A 21,169-nucleotide genomic window follows, 5' to 3' on the forward strand; every position below is an offset into this window, starting at 1 on the left:
CAAGAAGCAGTCCGGCTTGGCAGGGTCTTTCACCTCTCCCGAGTCCATATGGGAGTTGCAGCGATTAGACAAGACTAACTACCAATTGGAAATCACGAAGTTGGGGAGAAAGAGGGATACATTTATTTTGTATTTTTTAAGTGACTTCATTAGCTGTGGTCGCTGATGCGTATATGGTTGAATCATAAGCATACAAATGCTTTGTATAATGCCAGTGGCAAGAATAGAAAAGAGTAAAGGGCTTAGAGAGATGCTACCACTAGGGTAGTGGAATTACTTTGGCTTCCCTCCAGGCCTGAGGACAAAATATTTCCTCTAGGCTCAGATTAAAGATATGACAGAGCCACTGCTATTAGAGGTTGACTGATTATGATTTTTCAACGCCGATACCGATAATTGGAGGACCAAAAAAAGCAGATGCCGATTTTTTAAAATGTGTAATAATAACAATTAAAATAAGTATTCATTCAGTATTATTGTAACTTAATATAATATCAATCAATAAAACCAATTTAGTCTCAAATATTGAAACATGTTCAATTTGGTTTAAATAATGTAAAAAACAAAAAGTGTTGGAGAAGAAAGTAAAAGTGAATTATGTGCCATGTAAGAAAGCTAACGTTTCAGTTCCTTGCTCAGAACATGAGAACATATGAAAGCTGCTGGTTCTTGTAACATGAGTCTTCAATATTCTCAGGTAAGAAGTTTTAGGTTGTAATTATAGGAATTATAGGATTATTTCTCTCTATACCATTTTGTATTTCATTAACCTTTGACTATTGGATGTTCTGATAGGCACTTTAGTATTGCCAGTGTAACAGTATAGCTTCCATCCCTCTCCTCGCTCTTACCTGGGCTCGAACCAGGAACACAACGACAACAGCCAACCTCGAAGCAGCGTTACCCATGCAGAGCAAGGGGAATAACTACTCCAAGTCTCAGAGCGAGTGACGTTTGAAACGCTATTAGCGTGCACCCCGCAAACTAGCTAGCCATGTCACATCGGTTACACCTGTCTAATCTCAGGAGTTGATAGGCTTGAAGCATTGCGAAGAGCTGCTGGAAAAACGCACGAAAGTGCTGTTTGAACGAATGCTTACGAGCCTGCTGGTGCCTACCACCGCTCAGTCAGACTGCTCTTTCAAATCATAGACTTAATTATAACATAATAACACACAGAAATACGAGCCTTAGGTCATTAATGTGGTAGAATCTGGTAACGATCATCTCAAAAACAAGACATTTAATTATTTATTTTATCTAACGGGTGGCATCCATAAGTCTAAATATTCCTGTTACATTGCTCAACCGTCAATGTTATGTCATAATTATGTAAAATTCGGTCAAATTAGGCAGCCCAAACTGCATACACACTGACTTTGCGTGCAATGAACGCAAGAGAAGTGACAATTTCACCTGGTTAATATTGCCTGCTAACCTGGATTTCTTTTAGCTAAATATGCAGGTTTAAAAATACATACTTCTGTGTATTGATTTTAAGAAAGGCATTGATGTTTATGGTTAGGTACACATTGGAGCAACGACAGTCCTTTTTCACGAATACGCACCGCATCAATTATATGCAACGCAGGACACACTAGATAAACTAGTAATATCATCAACCATGTTTAGTTAACTAGTGATTATGATTGATTGATTGTTTTTTATAAGATAAGTTTAATGCTAGCTAGCAACTTGCCTTGGCTTACTACATTCGCGTAACAGGCAGGCTCCTCGTGGAGTGCAATGTAATCAGGTGGTTAGAGCGTTAACTATAAGGTTGCAAGATTGAATCCCGAGCTGACAAAGTAAAAATCTGTCTTTCTGCCCCTGAACAAGGCAGTTAACCCACCGTTCCAAGGCCGTCATTGAAAATAAGAATGTGTTCTTAACTGACTTGCCTAGTTAAATAAAGATTAAATAAATGTGTAAAAAAAATACAAAAATAGGCCAAACCGGTGTCCAAAAATTCAGATTGTTATGAAAACTTGAAATCGGCCCTAATTAAAATCGGCCATTCCGATTAAATCGGTCGACCTCTCGTGGCTATAGAGTCAGCTTCCATCCTAAGCAGCTTTCCATCTAAGCTGTCAAAGCCCAGGAGGTTTGTCATGATTGATCAATAACTATTTTCCACCTCGACACACTAACTTTACAATATTCAAAGTTGCAATGCTTTTCTTTCATCATTTGTTTTCTTGTATATGAAAACGATGGCTCACTGTTCGTTGTTGGCATTTCCTGCTAAAGTTTGCCCACTTTGCTAATGAAGTCATCGAAAATGGCAACATCAAATGGTTTTGTGATAAGCCATCTGATTTGATTGAAGATGGAGTTGAATGTCTTTCTGCCCATAATTTCATTTAAAGTGCTCAAAAGTGTATTTTCCATCATTCTTCATATCATTGATATTGACTTCATAGTACAACGCAGGACACACTAGATTCTTTTGTTTTGGACTTTAGTCTCAGAATTTCTCAATTTGCAGTGCAGCCAGATGTATTAGCCACAGTTTTTCAATTCCTCATCAATGGAGCCTGGACAGCTGTTAATCAGTTTCTAACAAGTGAATGTTTAATCAATCATTTGAAGAAGCAATTTCATAAATTCATCAAGTGCAGCGTCTGGATGCTCCTTATTAATCACATCCGACCAACAAATAATGTTTAACATCATCCACATAAGAGTCAGAGCAAAACCTTTATGATCTCTTATACAGTAATATTGGCCCAGCTTTTGGAACTTTGGCTTCCCTGGATATAGCCACTATATTGTGATCACTGCATCCAATGAGTAAGGATACAGTTCTTCAGTGTTAGTAAAAATGTGATCAATGCATGTGGTGATCTTGTTCCTGTAGTGTTTGTAATCAGCCTGGTTCATTGATTAAATCATTTGAACCAGATTACAGGCACTGTTTACAGTAAAAAGCTTCCTCTTGATCGGACAACTTGATGAAAACCAGTCAATATTCAGGTCCCCAAGAAAGTAGACCTCTGTTTACATCACATACAATTTCAATCATTTCACACATTATTTAGATACAGACTGTTAGCCTATAGCTTCACCCCAAAAGAAAAGGCTTCACATGTGCTAGGTGAACCTGCAACCACAACACTTCAATAACACTTGACATAAGATCTTTAAGCATTACAGGGATACGGCTCTGAATACACAGTTGCAGTGGGAAGATTACATACACCTTAGATTACATACACCTTAGATTACATACACCTTAGATTACATACACCTTAGATTACATACACTTTAGCCAAACAAACTGAGTTTAAATGTTTCACAACTCCTGACATTTAATCCTAATACAAATTCCCTGTCTGAGGTCAGTTAGGATCACCACGTTATTTTAAGAATGTGAAATATCAGAATAATAGTAGTGATTGATGTCAGCTTTTATTTCATTCATCACATTCGCAGTGGGTCAGAAGTGTACATGCAACCAAATACTAATTGAGTGTATTGCCTTTAAATTGTTTAACTTAGGTCAAACATTTCGGTTAGCCTTCCACAAGATTCCCACAAAGTGGGTGAAATTTGGCCCATTCCTCCTGACAGCTGGTGTAACGGAGTCAGGTTTGTAGGTCTGTAGGTCAGATCTGCCCACACATTTTCTATAGGATTAATGTCAGGGCTTTGTGACGGCCACTCCAATACCTCGACTTTGTTGTCCTTAAGCCATTTTGCTACAACTTTGGATATATGCCATTTTCGACCATGCTTTAACTTCCGGACTGATGTCTTGAGAGGTTGCATCAATATATCCACATAATTTTCTTTTCTCATGATGCCATCTATTTTGTGAAGTGCACCAGTCCCTCTTACAGCAAAGCACCCCCACGACATGCTGTCACCCCTGCGCTTCACGTTTGGGACGGTGTTCTTCGGCTTGCAAGCCTCCCCCCCTTTTCCTCCAAACACAACGATGGTCATTATGGCCAAACAGCTCTATTTTTTTCAGACCAGAGGACATTTCTCCAAAAAGTACGATCTTTGTCCCCATGTGCAGTTGCAAACCGTAGTCTGGCTTTTTTTAATGGCGGTTTTGGAGCAGTAGCTTCTTCCTTGCTGAGCGGCCTTTCAGGTTATGTCGATATAGGACTCGTTTTACTCTGGATATAGATACTTTTGTACCCGTTTCCTCCAGCATCTTCACAAGGTTCTTTGCTGTTGTTCTGGGATTGATTTGCACTTTTTGTATCAACGTTCGTTCATCTCTAGGAGACAGAACGCGTCTCCTTCCTGAGCGGTATGACGGCTGTGTGGTCCCATGGTGTTTATACTTGAGTACTATTGTTTGTAAAGAACGTGGTACCTTCAGGTGTTTAGAAATCGCTCCCAAGGATGAACCAGACTTCCAGAGGTCTTGGTTGATTTCTTGATTTTCCCATGATGTCAAGCAAAGAGGCACTGAGTTTGAAGGTAGGCCTTGAAATACATCCAAGGGTACACCTCCAATTGACTCAAATTATGTCAATTTGCCTATCAGAAGCTTCAAAAGCCATGACAATTTCTGGAATTTTCCAAGCTGTTTAAAGGCACAGTGAACTTAGTGTATGTAAACTTCTGACCCACTGGAAATGTGATACAGTGAATTATAAGCAAAATAATCTGTCTGTAGACAATTGTTGGAAAAAAATACTTAGGACATCAACTTTGTGCATGACACAACTGACTTGCCAAAACTATAGTTTGTTAATTAACAAGAAATTTGCGGAGAGGTTGAAAATGTAGTTAAGTGACTTCAACCTAAGTTATGTAAACTTCCGACTTCAACTGTATACTTCTAAACCTCACACGGGGCGGCAGGGTAGCCTAGTGGTTAGAGCGTTGGACTAGTAACCGGAAGGTTGCAAGTTCAAACCCCCAAGCTGACAAGGGCTGTCGTTCTGCCCCTGAACAGGCAGTTAACCCACTAGGCTGTCATTGACAATAAGAATTTGTTCTTAACTGACTTGCCTAGTTAAATGAAGGTAAAATAAAAAACAAGCATTCATGCCTATTCTATAGATTATATAACAGAACAAGGATATACAATCAAATTAATTATGGGAGTGAGTCTCTGAAATGGCTAATATTTGAATGTTATGAGGTTTCTTTCCTGGGTAGCTTATCAGAGAGGCATAATACTGAAAAGAGCAAACAAAACAAGAGAAAATATATTCATTCAGCAGCCCATTAATCAATGTGTGTGTGCGCGCGCGCACTGCGGGGTTGAAGCAAAAGAGCCCATAGGCCTGGCTCTCTTACCCCTTCCTGGCTTCTGGGAGGGAGGGTGGACAATGAGCCTGTCATAGCACTCCCACACACTTTCGCAGCTTTCATGGCTGTCCTCTTTCCTCTTCTGTTGCACAACTTCAAGATAGTAGTCGTTGAGGAAGATATACATTCCTCTCAAGTTCTTGGCTCTTTCCAGACCAGCTACATTGTCCTGAACCTCAGGAACTTGACAACTATCGGCCTTGGCCTGTCACCTGAGCCGGTGGTGGGTTTTCCAGTCCTGTGGGCGGTTCTTCACCTCAATTTGCCTGTGGTCTTCAATTTAAATCAGAAATCATCACTCCGTCCAGGTCTCATGTGGAGATTCTGAAATTCCATCCGCAACCATGTTGTTCTGCCTTGATTGTCCCTCATTGTTATCATGTATTCACACACAGACCTGATGTCCTAATCGCACTGACTTACAGTGCCTTGCGAAAGTATTCGGCCCCCTAGGAACTTTGCGACCTTTTGCCACATTTCAGGCTTCAAACATAAAGATAAAACTATTTTTTTGTGAAGAATCAACAACAAGTGGGACACAATCATGAAGTGGAACGACATTTATTGGATATTTCAAACTTTTTTAACAGATCAAAAACTGAAAAATTGGGCGTGCAAAATTATCCAGCCCCCTTATGTTAATACTTTGTAGCGCCACCTTTTGCTGCGATTACAGCTGTAAGTCGCTTGGGGTATGTCTCTATCAGTTTTGCACATCGAGAGACTGAAATATTTTCCCATTACTCCTTGCAAAACAGCTCGAGCTCAGTGAGGTTGGATGGAGAGCATTTGTGAACAGCAGTTTTCAGTTCTTTCCACAGATTCTCGATTGGATTCAGGTCTGACTTTGACTTGGCCATTCTAACACCTGGATATGTTTATTTTTGAACCATTCCATTGTAGATTTTGCTTTATGTTTTGGATCATTGTCTTGTTGGAAGACAAATCTCGGTCCCAGTCTCAGGTCCTTTGCAGACTCCATCAGGTTCTTCCAGAATGGTCCTGTATTTGGCTCCATCCATCTTCCCATCAATTTTAACCATCTTCCCTGTCCCTGCTGAAGAAGAGCAGGCCCAAACCATGATGCTGCCACCACCATGTTTGACAGTGGGGATGGTGTGTTCAGGGTGATGAGCTGTGTTGCTTTTACGCCAAACATAACGTTTTGCATTGTTGCCAAAAAGTTCAATTTTGGTTTCATCTGACCAGAGCACCTTCTTCCACATGTTTGGTGTGTCTCCCAGGTGGCTTGTGGCAAACTTTAAACGACACTTTATGGATATCTTTAAGAAATTGCTTTCTTCTTGCCACTCTTCCATAAAGGCCAGATTTGTGCAATATACGACTGTTGTCCTATGGACAGAGTCTCCCACCTCAGCTGTAGATCTCTGCAGTTCATCCAGAGTGATCATGGGCCTCTTGGCTGCATCTCTGATCAGTCTTCTCCTTGTATGAGCTGAAAGTTTAGAGGGACGGCCAGGTCTTGGTAGATTTGCAGTGGTCCGATACTCCTTCCATTTCAATATTATTGCTTGCACAGTGCTCCTTGGGATGTTTAAAGCTTGGGAAATCTTTTTGTATCCAAATCCGGCTTTAAACTTCTTCACAACAGTATCTCGGGCCTGCCTGGTGTGTTCCTTGTTCTTCATGATGCTCTCTGCGCTTTTAACGGACCTCTGAGACTATCACAGTTCAGGTGCATTTATACGGAGACTTGATTACACACAGGTGGATTGTATTTATCATCATTAGTCATTTAGGTCAACATTGGATCATTCAGAGATCCTCACTGAACTTCTGGAGAGAGTTTGCTGCACTGAAAGTAAAGGGGCTGAATAATTTTGCACGCCGAATTTTTCAGTTTTTGATTTGTTAAAAAAGTTTGAAATATCCAATAAATGTCGTTCCACTTTATGATTGTGTCCCACTTGTTGTTGATTCTTCACAAAAAAATACAGTTTTATATCTTTATGTTTGAAGCCTGAAATGTGGCAAAAGGTCGCAAAGTTCAAGGGGGCCGAATACTTTCGCAAGGCACTGTACATCTTGCCATTCTCCTGTTTCAACTCATCGAGCTGACCCTGGGAGAACTGCAAACTGTTCTTCAGGTCCTGGACCTCAGGTTGTCAATTATTTTATTAGTTGAATCCACCAGTATTTGGATAAAACACTTAAAGCTATTTTCTTTTGCCCGCAGAACAGCCTCAATTCGTCAGGGTATGGACAACAAAGTGTTGAAAGTGTTCCACAGGGATGCTGGCCCATGTTGACTCCAATAGTTCCCACAGTTGTGTCAAGTTGGCTGGATGTCCTTTGGGTAGTGGACTATTCTTGATACACACGGGAAACTGTGGAGCGTGAAAAACCCAGCAGTGTTGCAGTTCTTGAAACACTCAAACTGGTGCGCCAAGCACCTACCATAACGTGTTCAAAGGCACTTTATCTTTTGTCTTGCCCATCCACTCTATGAATGGCACACATACAATCCATGTCTCAAGTTCAAGGCTTAGATCCTTTCACACTAATTGAAGTGGATTTATGGGTATCTGCTAGCATGCTAGTGTGGGAATAACCACCACCATAGACTTCCATTGTTAACAATTACACTCGCGCTCGTTAGCAACTTCCTTCAAACTGCATGCAGAGACATAAAAAATTGTTTCCACGAGTTAATCTCACTCTGGGGAAGGAGATTAGGGCCCCTTTGCAAAAATACCGATCCCTTAAAGATACTCATCTGTGTTTTAACAGAAGTGTATGTTGGGCAGTTTCAGGACAGAAGGCGTGTTTGCCGTTCCTCCACCTCCCAGTTCCCCTCAGACCCTGCTATACCCCACCTCCCAGTTCCCTTCAGACCCTGCTATACCCCACCACCCTGGTCCCCTCAGACGCTTCCATGCCCCCCCCATCCCCAGCCTCCCTGTTCCCCTCAGACTGGATAGTAGTTTGTTATTGGGATATGTCTACACAGCATGTCAGCATAACCTCACCTAGTATTGCGTCTCTGTCTGTCTAGACCCGTGAGTGGCACATTTTCATTGAACTTGAATTTATCCAGGTTAGTCTCATTGAGGGAGCGGTGTGAGAAGACTCTGTACCTTGCCGCTCAGTTTGAGTATGTCAATCTCCTCTCTCTGTTTGCTGAGAGTCTCGTTCATGCTGCACAGGTGGTCGCTCATCATACTAAGTTGTTCCTTGTAACTCCTCTTGGTCGTGGCAAGCTCATCCTGAAAGACAAGGAGCAGGTTGTGGTTAGTTAGAGCCAGTATGATTGTTCAAGGTTCAAGTTAATTTGCCATGTCTCAGTTGGAGCATGGCTCTTGCAATGCCAGGGTTCAATTCCCGGGCCACCCATACTTAAAAATGTATGAACGATTGATTAAAAGTCACTTTGGATAAAAGCGTCTGCTAAATGGCATTTCATTGAATAAATGGGAAATCTTACAAAAAAAAACAGCAAATAAATTGAGGACCAAGTTCAGGACAAATATGCATAACTACCAATGTAATAATGCTGATTGTATTCTAGCTGAATGGATGGATCTGGGATAAGCTGCTTTCTTTCAGTCTGGAAATTACACAACAGACGTTTACCTGCAGACGTGTGATGTTCTGATTAGCTAATTTGACCTCCTCAGTCAGTGTCTCCCGTGACTTCTCTGCCAAGGCCAGACGCTTGGCCAGGGCTCGACACTGGTTACAACACAGGAGATACGAAGAATTAACAGATATCCACAGACGATCACTTCCTTCAACTAATGAAGTCAGTAAATGGGATGCTCTTCACTGAAACTAGATCTAGGCAGACATGTCTGGGTTTGAACTGGAGTGACTGCTACATTAAATACATTTAGTTAGAAACACTTCCTAAGCCAGTTCCCTCGGTCAGACACTCTGTCCTTTGGGTGGTGGACCATTCTTGATACACACTGTTGAGCGTGAAAAACCCAGCAGCATTGCAGTTCTTGACACAAACCAGTGTGCCTGGCACCTACCCCATTCAAAGGCACTTAAATCCGTTGTCTTACCCTTACACCCTCTGAATGGCACACATACACAAGCCATGTCTCATTTGCCTCAAGGCTTAACAATCCTCCTTTAACCTGTCTCCTCCCCTTCATCTACACTGACTGAAGTGGATATAACAAGTGACATCAATAAGAAATCATAGCTTTCACCTGGTCAGTCTGTCATGGAAAGAGCAGGTGTTATTAATGTTTTGTACACTCAGTGTATATCATGTAGGGCTGGGAATAACCAGGGAACTCCCCTTCCCCATATATCCCCCCAGTGTCCACCGACAAAATAACAGCTCCATATCCTTAAAAAGTGTGTGCTTACGCACTTGTGTGTCATGTCTCACCTCAGCATGGAAGTTAACAGCCTTGCTGTCAGAGACCTGTAGCTGTGTGGTGAGTTCTCCTACTCTGGCCATGTAGTGAGTCTTAATCAGCTGTTCTCTGGACTCCTCGTCTCCCACCTGTACACACAGAGACAGACCAACGACAACTTATATCTGTGTTGTAATTACACTAGCATAACAAGGTTGTATTAGCATGTTACTACATAGTATTCATTCGAGCATTTATTCAATCATTCATTCAAGCAGTCAGTGTAATTTTCCAAAGTATAACAATCTGTTCATTAATGAGTTCATTCGTCCATCTTTTCAGGAAAGCAGTGAGACTAGTCCCGTGAAAGAGGGGAAAAGGATCAGACTAAAGAATAGTTGGGTAATAAAAACAAGACAAACTTACTTCCTCGTTGGTAGGAGTTGTGGTCAACATGCCAACCTAATGCGATAGATATAAAACACAGAAACACATTAGTTAGTAACTAACTCCCTATGAGAAAGCTATAAAATGTAAGACTGGTCCCAGATCTATTTGTGCTGTTTTGCCAACTTCTACAGTCATTGTTGGAGATACAGCACAAACAGATCAGGGCCCAGGCCAATAAAACCCATTTCCCTCCCACTGAAATCCTATAAAACACTACAGGTCCGCCTAATATTCACTAACAAAACTGGATTGGAAAGGAATAACATCTATAAAAGCCTGTGAATGAAGAGTGTAGCTGGTTGTTAATGACATGACAACAGTGTCCAGTGACTTACCGCACAAACCGTGTTCGGAGCGAGTGGGTGGGTGTAAGCCTGGTCCCAGATCTGTTTGTGCCATCTTGCCAGCTCCTATGGTTGTTGTTATGCCAAACAATGACAACCACCATAGGACAACACAAATAGATCTGGGACGCATCCCAATAATATACATTTTTTTCCTTAAAATTGTACACTAGTTCACTACTTCCCAAAAATCTAAAAACATTGGATTGGTGAAAGCATGAGCTAGAGGGAGTTTCCAACATTTCTTATACCCATCAGTTATTTTCAAATCAGTGAAGGATAGTGAACAAGTGCATACTTGGGGGGGAAAGGAGAAATTATTGGGATAGAGCCAGAGACTGACAATACAACTCGCTGGAAACTTTCCAGTTGCAAAGGGCTTATCAGAAACTTTCCATGGTGTGTTTAAAAGTGTGTTTAAATAAGCTAATGTTTAAATAATTTCTAACTTGTTAACAGTTTCTGCTCGTTAGTTTTTGCTACCATGTGGGTTTTAGCTTGCTTGAGCCTGCTAACTGAGGTGTGTTAATTCACCTGTTTCCATACATGTTTCATTTTAAAACCTGTATCTTACTAAAGGAGTTGTTTAATCTAACTGCTTAACTATTTATCTGTACATAGAATTGAATTATTTTTCTTATATTCTATACAGGAAAATGCCACCGGCACTATCTGATATGTGGAGACATTTCTCTGCAGCTAATGTAGAAGGAAAAGCAGTGTACATTTGCAAATACGGACATATTCAATCAATCCCTATACCAGTCTGCTGTTCCCACATGCTTCAAGAGGGCCACCATTGTTCCTGTTCCCAAGAAAGCTAAGGTAACTGAGCTAAACGACTACCGCCCCGTAGCACTCACTTCCGTCATCATGAAGTGCTTTGAGAGACTAGTCAAGGACCATATCACCTCCACCCTACCTGACACCCTAGACCCACTCCAATTTGCTTACCGCCCAAATAGGTCCACAGACAATGCAATCTCAACCACACTGCCCTAACCCATCTGGACAAGAGGAATACCTATGTGAGAATGCTGTTCATCGACTACAGCTCGGCATTCAACACCATAGTACCCGCCAAGCTCGTCATCAAGCTCGAGACCCTGGGTCTCGACCCCGCCCTGTGCAACTGGGTACTGGACTTCCTGACGGGCCGCCCCCAGATGGTGAGGGTAGGCAACAACATCTCCCCGCTGATCCTCAACACTGGGGCCCCACAAGGGTGCGTTCTGAGCCCTCTCCTGTACTCCCTGTTCAACCACGACTGCGTGGCCACGCACGCAATCATCAAGTTTGCGGACGACACAACAGTGGTAGGCTTGATTACCAACAACGACGAGCCGGCCTAAAGGGAGGAGGTGAGGGCCCTCGGAGTGTGGTGTCAGGAAAATAACCTCACACTCAACGTCAACAAAACTAAGGAGATGATTGTGGACTTCAGGAAACAGCAGAGGGAACACCTCCCTATCCACATCGATGGAACAGTAGTGGAGAGGGTAGCAAGTTTTAAGTTCCTCGGCATACACATCACAGACAAACTGAATTGGTCCACTCACACAGACAGCATCGTGAAGAAGGCGCAGCAGCGCCTCTTCAACCTCAGGAGGCTGAAGAAATTCGGCTTGTCACCAAAAGCACTCAAACTTCTACAGATGCACAATCGAGAGCATTCTGGCGGGCTTTATCACCGCCTGGTACGGCAACTGCTCCGCCCTCAACCGTAAGGCTCTCCAGAGGGTAGTGAGGTCTGCACAACGCATCACCGGGGGCAAACTACCTGCCCTCCAGGACACCTACACCACCCGATGTTACAGGAAGGCCATAAAGATCATCAAGGACATCAACCACCCGAACCAATGCCTGTTCACCCCGCTATCATCCAGAAGGCGAGGTCAGTACAGGTGCATCAAAGCTGGGACAGAGAGACTGAAAAACAGCTTCTATCTCAAGGCCATCAGACTGTTAAACAGCCACCACTAACATTGAGTGGCTGCTGCCAACACACTGTCATTGACACTGACCCAACTCCAGCCACTTTAATAATGGGAATTGATGGGAAATGATGTAAAGGGGCGGCAGCGTAGCCTAGTGGTTAGAGCTTTGGACTAGTAACCGGAAGGTTGCGAGTTCAAACCCCCGAGCTGACAAGGTACAAATCTGTCGTTCTGCCCCTGAACAGGCAGTTAACCCACTGTTCCCAGGCCGTCATTGAAAATAAGAATATGTTCTTAACTGACTTGCCTGGTTAAATAAAGGTAAAATTAAAATTAAAATATATCACTAGCCACTTTAAACAATGCTACCGTATATAATGTTACTTACCCTACATTATTCATCTCATATGCATACGTATATACTGTACTCTATATCATCGACTGCATCCTTATGTAATACATGTATCACTAGCCACTTTAACTATGCCACTTTGTTTACATACCCATCTCATATGTATATACTGTACTCGACACCATCTACTGTATCTTGCCTATGCTGCTCTGTACCATCACTCATTCATATATCCTTATGTACATATTCTTTATCCCCTTACACTGTGTATAAGACAGTAGTTTTGGAATTGTTAGTTAGATTACTTGTTGGTTATTACTGCATTGTCGGAACTAGAAGCACAAGCATTTCGCTACACTCGCATTAACATCTGCTAATCATGTGTATGTGACAAATAAAATTTGATTTGATTTGAAATCATATGTGAAGAACGCAACAAAGATGCAGAATCCTCTGGCCAAGTGCATAAAGTTCCCTCAGCGCACACAACAAGCAACCTCTGACAAAAGTCCCTCAACATGTATTCAAGGTGAAAATGATGAATCAGACACCTTAGTCAGAGAAAGGCTGATGAATGTCTTGCTACAGCTGTGTATACAACTGGTTCCCCTCTGATGCTCACAGGCAATGTGTATTGGAAGAGATTTCTGAATGTTCTTCGCCCAGCATACACCCCTCCAACAAGACATGGTTTTATCTACTCATTTGCTGGATGCAGAGTTCAACAGAGGTAAAGTGAAGGTAAAGCAAATCATAGAGAAAGCAGACTGTATTGCAATCATCTCTGATGGGTGATCGAATGTTCGTGGGAAAGGAATAATTAACTACATCATCTCTACCCCTCAACCAGTTTTCTACAAGAACACAGACAAGGGACAACAGACACACCGGTCTCTATATTGCAGATGAGCTGAAGGCAGTCAATGACCTTGGACCACAGAAGGTATTTGCACTGGTGATAGACAATGCTTCAAACATGAAGGCAGTTGGTCTGAAGTGGAGGAGTCATACCCTCACATTACACCCATTGGCTGTGCTGCTCATGCATTTAATCTGCTCCTCAAGGACATCATGGAACTGAAAAACATGAATACACTCTACAAGAGAACAAAGGAAATTGTTAGGTATGTGAAGGGTCATGAAGATATAGCAGCAATCTACCTCACCAAGCAAAGTGAGAAGAATAAGAGCACCACATTGAAGCTGCCCAGCAGCACCCGTTGGGGTGGTGTTGTCATCATCATCGATGCCATCCATGTCTCCTGGAGGGGAAGGAGTCTCTCCAAAAAATTGGCCATGTCACAGTCTGCTGATATGGACAGCCCCATCAAGAGGATCCTCCTGGATTATGTATTTTGGGAGAGATTAAGCAGCCTGAAACCTATAGCAGTAGCCATTGCACAGATTGAGGGAGACAATTCCATCCTGTCTCATGTTCAGACTATGCTTGCAGATGTAAGAGAAGAAATCCGTACTGCCCTGCCCACTTCACTGTTGCTCCAAGCAGAGGAAACTGCATTCTGAAATGCATCAAAAAGCGTGAAGACTTCTGCCTGAAGCCCATACACGCTGCAACGTACATGTTGAACCCCAAGTATGCTGGCAAGAGCATCCTTCCTGTCTGGTGCAGAGATCAACTAAGCCTATGGTGTCATCGCTACTGTGTCTCACCACCTTGGCCTGGATGAGGGCAAGGTTCTTGGCACTCTGGCAAAGTACACTTCCAAGTAAGGGCTTTGGGATAGAGATGCAATATGGCAGTTGTGCCAACATATCGCATCAGCCACCTGGTGGAAGGGACTTTGTAGATCTGAGGCTCTTTCCCCTGTTGCCTCCATCCTCCAAATCAGCCACCTCAGAGCACAACGGTCCTTATTTCGGAACACACACATACACCAAAGCATGGAACAGGCTGACCAATACAAGGGTTGAAAAATTGGCGGACATCCGGGCAAATTTGACGCTTTTTGAGCCTGACAACGTGTCATCCTCAACAAGGTTGGAAAGTGACAGTGAAGATGAGGCCTCAGTCTGATGTTCAAGAGGAGGACATTGAGGAGGTCCAGGGAGAAGACATGGAAGTTCAAGTCATGACTAAATTGTTTTTTTGATTTCTATTGGAATGATTTAATCATTTGACAAGGTAAAAGGTTTCTGTTTCTGTATGGTAAATATGTCCAAAGCAAAAAACATCTACATTTAAATGGTATTAATATTTATTTGCATATATTTCCATTAATACATTTCCGTTAATTCCCACCTCTGAATATTCCACAAAATAAGCAACCCTACAACTCACTGAAGCCAAAACACTAAAACCTATTTTATGGGTGCTCCCGCGATGACGTGTGACTCATTTGGTGGGAAAGGGGAGGGTTGGAAAGGGAGGAATGATCACCCTAGATTTCATCTCACATCATGCCAGTCTCAGCAGACAACCAAGTAGTGAAACATGAGGATGAAGCCTAATAAAAACACTATTGGAGAAAAATAAGGATGCAAAATTCTTTATGAAATCCCTGTAGATGGATTCTTGCAACTCAAAATTTAAAAAAACAAGTGAAGATCGTAAGTACCAGACTGGTGCTTATCATTGCGTCCTTCCCTACTCCTCTCTCCTCCAGCTCGCCATCATCCAGGCTGGTGAGGGCTGGTCTGCCCAGACCCAGGGAGAGGGCTGAGGCTGGGCTGCCTCCTCCGAGGGCAGAGGAGAGCTGTGTCTCCAAGTCCTGGATGCGTTGGCTCTCCTTCTCCAGCCTCACCCTGCCCAGCTGGGTCTCCAGCAGCCAGTGCTCCTTCTCCTGCTCCAGACGAGCGATCTTCTCCTGGCTCGCCACCACCTTTCGGTGGTAACGGTCAAGGGGAGGAGGGAAAGGTGTAAGAGGACTTATATACTTCTCTATAACACTTATCTAGTCAGTAACCAAATGGGTTACCTTGAGAATAAAGAGGCAGACTTAGGGCCTGTGTCCTTACAAACTGGAGAGTAGAAGGAAGGAACGTGGAAATACAATCAATACCTGTTGTGTGAGTCCCTGTCTGCTCTCTGTAGAGCTGGTTAGAACACGGCGGTTCAACAGGGCCTCTCTGTATGGAACAGACTCAGCTCTGGGCTGGATACACAGACAGGACAGTCAAATACACACTGTTATACTGAACCACAACAGTGGATATTCCACGGTTTGCTTTAGCCTGCCTGGAGTGTCAGATGAGTGGGCTTTATACTTTTGGGATTATTCTATTGGTTCCCACATCCTATTTCACCAGGCACGCTTAATCAAACACAGCACAAGTAAGTTATTTTGGAATAGTATTTGAACCCAGGTCTGTGACGTGGCCTGGGAAGCCAGGCAACACAACTGACCTTTCTGATGGACTGCATGTAGTCAGAAGCCTTCTTCTTGTTACCCAGCATGTTCTCTGCCTGCAGGGGGTTGAGGACCCCCACCCCCCCTCTCAGACCATAGCCTGTCGAAGATGTAAAGAAATCCAGGTTGTTGCTGAAGAATGTCGCCATCTGTAGTAAAAAGGTACAGCATTCATATTAAGGTAAGACTTTACAGCATACAGGTATAGGCACTAATGCTTTATAAATTTGTTGCAAGCATGTATAAGCCTTCATGTGTTAAGACAGTATTTGTGAGCCATATACAGAGTCTTCAAGGTCTATATTTTGCAGTCCAGACTGCTATTTGAATATCAACAAATCTATCAAGTTTGTATACTCCAGAATATGGTGCCGAAAAAGTGCCTTTAAAACGTGAAAGATGGCGCCATTCACCAGCCAGGCAACTGCAGACTAAAAACAGCCCTCTTCACTATTAAAACTATAATAACAAAAAAGACAAGCTTGCGTATCTACCTCATACACACCCTCGGGCAACTTGGAAAACACATTAAAGTAGTAGTAAAAGGCATTACCAAATCTATAACTTTTGGTAACTTCAAAATAAAAAACAGTCCTCTGAGTGAACAGCGTGCGTCCCTGTTGAACACCTGCCTACACACTGTAACCCTCTCCTGGAGTAGTGACCTGTCAAGCTGAGGACAGGACTTTTACTTTAGATCCGAGAAAATAAATCTATAAAATGCTCTGGTGATGATAGCCTCCACACACACACACACACACAGTTAGATCACGTGAAGGATGACCACAGCTCTACAAGTATTCTGATCGTGTGTGTGTGCCCACGTGTGCATGTGTCCATTAAAGTGTCCTCACAACTGATCATAAACCTCTAGCCTAGAGAGATTGTCTCTCGTTACTAAACATCAGCACACATTGACATTATACACCATTAACTAATAGCCCAACGCTCCAAGGCCTCGGTGGGGATCAGTTGGTTAGACCAACGCTCCAAGGCCTCGGTGGGGATCAGTTGGTTAGCCCAACGCACCAAGGCCTCGGTGAGGATCAGTTGGTTAGACCAACGCTCCAAGGCCTCGGTGTGGATCAGTTGGTTAGACCAACGCTCCAAGGCCTCGGTGGGGATCAGTTGGTTAGCCCAACGCTCCAAGGCCTCGGTGGGGATCAGTTGGTTAGCCCAACGCTCCAAGGCCTCGGTGGGGATCAGTTGGTTAGACCAACGCTCCAAGGCCTCGGTGGGGATCAGTTGGTTAGACCAACGCTCCAAGGCCTCGGTGGGGATCAGTTGGTTAGACCAACGCTCCAAGGCCTCGGTGGGGATCAGTTGGTTAGACCAACGCTCCAAGGCCTCGGTGGGGATCAGTTGGTTAGCCCAACGCTCCAAGGCCTCGGTGGGGATCAGTTGGTTAGCCCAACGCTCCAAGGCCTCGGTGGGGATCAGTTGGTTAGCCCAACGCTCCAAGGTGGGGATCAGTTGGTTAGCCCAACGCTCCAAGGCCTCGGTGGGGATCAGTTGGTTAGCCCAACGCTCCAAGGCCTCGGTGGGGATCAGTTGGTTAGCCCAACGCTCCAAGGCCTCGGTGGGGATCAGTTGGTTAGACCAACGCTCCAAGGCCTCGGTGGGGATCAGTTGGTTAGACCAACGCTCCAAGGCCTCGGTGGGGATCAGTTGGTTAGACCAACGCTCCAAGGCCTCGGTGGGGATCAGTTGGTTAGCCCAACGCTCCAAGGCCTCGGTGGGGATCAGTTGGTTAGACCAACGCTCCAAGGCCTCGGTGGGGATCAGTTGGTTAGACCAACGCTCCAAGGCCTCGGTGTGGATCAGTTGGTTAGACGAACGCTCCAAGACCTCGGTGTGGATCAGTTGGTTAGCCCAACGCTCCAAGGCCTCGGTGTGGATCAGTTGGTTAGCCCAACGCTCCAAGGCCTCGGTGGGGATCAGTTGGTTAGACCAACGCTCCAAGGCCTCGGTGGGGATCAGTTGGTTAGCCCAACGCTCCAAGGCCTCGGTGGGGATCAGTTGGTTAGCCCAACGCTCCAAGGCCTCGGTGGGGATCAGTTGGTAGCCCTAGCCGGTGGGGATCAACGCTCCAAGGCCTCGGTGGGGATCAGTTGGTTAGCCCAACGCTCCAAGGCCTCGGTGGGGATCAGTTGGTTAGCCCAACGCTCCAAGGCCTCGGTGGGGATCAGTTGGTTAGCCCAACGCTCCAAGGCCTCGGTGGGGATCAGTTGGAGCCCAACGCTCCAAGGCCTCGGTGGGGATCAGTTGGTTAGCCCAACGCTCCAAGGCCTCGGTGGGGATCAGTTGGTTAGCCCAACGCTCCAAGGCCTCGGTGGGGATCAGTTGGTTAGCCCAACGCTCCAAGGCCTCGGTGGGGATCAGTTGGTTAGCCCAACGCTCCAAGGCCTCGGTGGGGATCAGTTGGTTAGCCCAACGCTCCAAGGCCTCGGTGGGGATCAGTTGGTTAGCCCAACGCTCCAAGGCCTCGGTGGGGATCAGCCCAACGCTCCAAGGCCTCGGTGGGGATCAGTTGGTTAGCCCAACGCTCCAAGGCCTCGGTGGGGATCAGTTGGTTAGACCAACGCTCCAAGGCCTCGGTGGGGATCAGTTGGTTAGACGAACGCTCCAAGGCCTCGGTGGGGATCAGTTGGTTAGACGAACGCTCCAAGGCCTCGGTGGGGATCAGTTGGTTAGACCAACGCTCCAAGGCCTCGGTGTGGATCAGTTGGTTAGACCAACGCTCCAAGGCCTCGGTGGGGATCAGTTGGTTAGACCAACGCTCCAAGGCCTCGGTGGGGATCAGTTGGTTAGCCCAACGCTCCAAGGCCTCGGTGGGGATCAGTTGGTTAGCCCAACGCTCCAAGGCCTCGGTGGGGATCAGTTGGTTAGCCCAACGCTCCAAGGCCTCGGTGGGGATCAGTTGGTTAGACCAACGCTCCAAGGCCTCGGTGGGGATCAGTTGGTTAGACCAACGCTCCAAGGCCTCGGTGGGGATCAGTTGGTTAGCCCAACGCTCCAAGGCCTCGGTGGGGATCAGTTGGTTAGACCAACGCTCCAAGGCCTCGGTGGGGATCAGTTGGTTAGACCAACGCTCCAAGGCCTCGGTGGGGATCAGTTGGTTAGACCAACGCCAAGGCCTCGGTGGGGATCAGTTGGTTAGACCAACGCTCCAAGGCCTCGGTGGGGATCAGTTGGAGCCCAACGCTCCAAGGCCTCGGTGGGGATCAGTTGGTTAGACCAACGCTCCAAGGCCTCGGTGGGGATCAGTTGGTTAGACCAACGCTCCAAGGCTCGGTGGGGATCAGTTGGTTAGCCCAACGCTCCAAGGCCTCGGTGGGGATCAGTTGGTTAGACCAACGCTCCATGGACTCGGTGGGGATCAGTTGGTTAGCCCAACGCTCCAAGGCCTCGGTGGGGATCAGTTGGTTAGCCCAACGCTCCAAGGCCCGGTGGGGATCAGTTGGTTAGACCAACGCTCCAAGGCCTCGGTGGGGATCAGTTGGTTAGACCAACGCTCCAAGGCCTCGGTGGGGATCAGTTGGTTAGACCAACGCTCCAAGGCCTCGGTGGGGATCAGTTGGTTAGACCAACGCTCCAAGGCCTCGGTGGGGATCAGTTGGTTAGACCAACGCTCCAAGGCCTCGGTGGGGATCAGTTGGTTAGACCAACGCTCCAAGGCCTCGGTGGGGATCAGTTGGTTAGACCAACGCTCCAAGGCCTCGGTGGGGATCAGTTGGTTAGACCAACGCTCCAAGGCCTCGGTGGGGATCAGTTGGTTAGCCCAACGCTCCAAGGCCTCGGTGGGGATCAGTTGGTTAGCCCAACGCTCCAAGGCCTCGGTGGGGATCAGTTGGTTAGCCCAACGCTCCAAGGCCTCGGTGGGGATCAGTTGGTTAGCCCAACGCTCCAAGGCCTCGGTGGGGATCAGTTGGTTAGACCAACGCTCCAAGGCCTCGGTGGGGATCAGTTGGTTAGACCAACGCTCCAAGGCCTCGGTGGGGATCAGTTGGGGTCAGTTGGACCAACGCTCCAAGGCCTCGGTGGGGATCAGTTGGTTAGCCCAACGCTCCAAGGCCTCGGTGGGGATCAGTTGGTTAGCCCAACGCTCCAAGGCCTCGGTGGGGATCAGTTGGTTAGACCAACGCTCCAAGGCCTCGGTGGGGATCAGTTGGTTAGCCCAACGCACCAAGGCCTCGGTGAGGATCAGTTGGTTAGACCAACGCTCCAAGGCCTCGGTGTGGATCAGTTGGTTAGACCAACGCTCCAAGGCCTCGGTGGGGATCAGTTGGTTAGACCAACGCTCCAAGGCCTCGGTGGGGATCAGTTGGTTAGCCCAACGCTCCAAGGCCTCGGTGGGGATCAGTTGGTTAGCCCAACGCTCCAAGGCCTCGGTGGGGATCAGTCGATCAGTTGGATCAGTTGGTTAGACCAACGCTCCAGGCCTCGGTGGGGATCGCTCCAAGGCCTCGGTGGGGATCAGTTGGTTAGACCAACGCTCCAAGGCCTCGGTGGGGATCAGTTGGTTAGCCCAACGCTCCAAGGCCTCGGTGGGGATCAGTTGGTTAGACCAACGCTCCAAGGCCTCGGTGGGGATCAGTTGGTTAGACCAACGCTCCAAGGCCTCGGTGGGGATCAGTTGGTTAGCCCAACGCTCCAAGGCCTCGGTGGGGATCAGTTGGTTCCAAGGCCTCGGTGGGGATCAGTTGGTTAGCCCAACGCTCCAAGGCCTCGGTGGGTGGGGATCAGTTGGTTAGACCAACGCTCCAAGGCCTCGGTGGGGATCAGTTGGTTAGACCAACGCTCCAAGGCCTCGGTGGGGATCAGTTGGTTAGACCAACGCTCCAAGGCCTCGGTGGGGATCAGTTGGTTAGACCAACGCTCCAAGGCCTCGGTGGGGATCAGTTGGTTAGCCCAACGCTCCAAGGCCTCGGTGGGGATCAGTTGGTTAGACCAACGCTCCAAGGCCTCGGTGGGGATCAGTTGGTTAGCCCAACGCTCCAAGGCCTCGGTGGGGATCAGTTGGTTAGACCAACGCTCCAAGGCCTCGGTGGGGATCAGTTGGTTAGGCCGACGCTCCAAGGCCTCGGTGTGGATCAGTTGGTTAGCCCAA

General features: G+C 46.1%; 1 protein-coding gene across 1 annotated transcript in view; it reads right to left on the reverse strand.

Moving 5' to 3' along the window:
- LOC118396697 (protein phosphatase 1 regulatory subunit 21-like) overlaps positions 1–21,169 on the reverse strand; it is a 54,053-nt gene that overhangs the window by 3,502 nt on the left and 29,382 nt on the right. The window contains exons 15-21 of the mRNA XM_052470750.1: positions 16,056–16,208; positions 15,712–15,804; positions 15,268–15,531; positions 10,035–10,070; positions 9,641–9,757; positions 8,872–8,970; positions 8,376–8,504 (exon numbers count right to left, since the gene is read on the reverse strand). Coding sequence (XP_052326710.1) covers positions 8,376–8,504; positions 8,872–8,970; positions 9,641–9,757; positions 10,035–10,070; positions 15,268–15,531; positions 15,712–15,804; positions 16,056–16,208 — 891 coding nt within the window. The remainder of the gene's footprint in view (positions 1–8,375; positions 8,505–8,871; positions 8,971–9,640; positions 9,758–10,034; positions 10,071–15,267; positions 15,532–15,711; positions 15,805–16,055; positions 16,209–21,169) is intronic.

The sequence above is a fragment of the Oncorhynchus keta genome, chromosome 2, assembly GCF_023373465.1.
Source record: "Oncorhynchus keta strain PuntledgeMale-10-30-2019 chromosome 2, Oket_V2, whole genome shotgun sequence".
Taxonomy (NCBI): domain Eukaryota; kingdom Metazoa; phylum Chordata; class Actinopteri; order Salmoniformes; family Salmonidae; genus Oncorhynchus; species Oncorhynchus keta.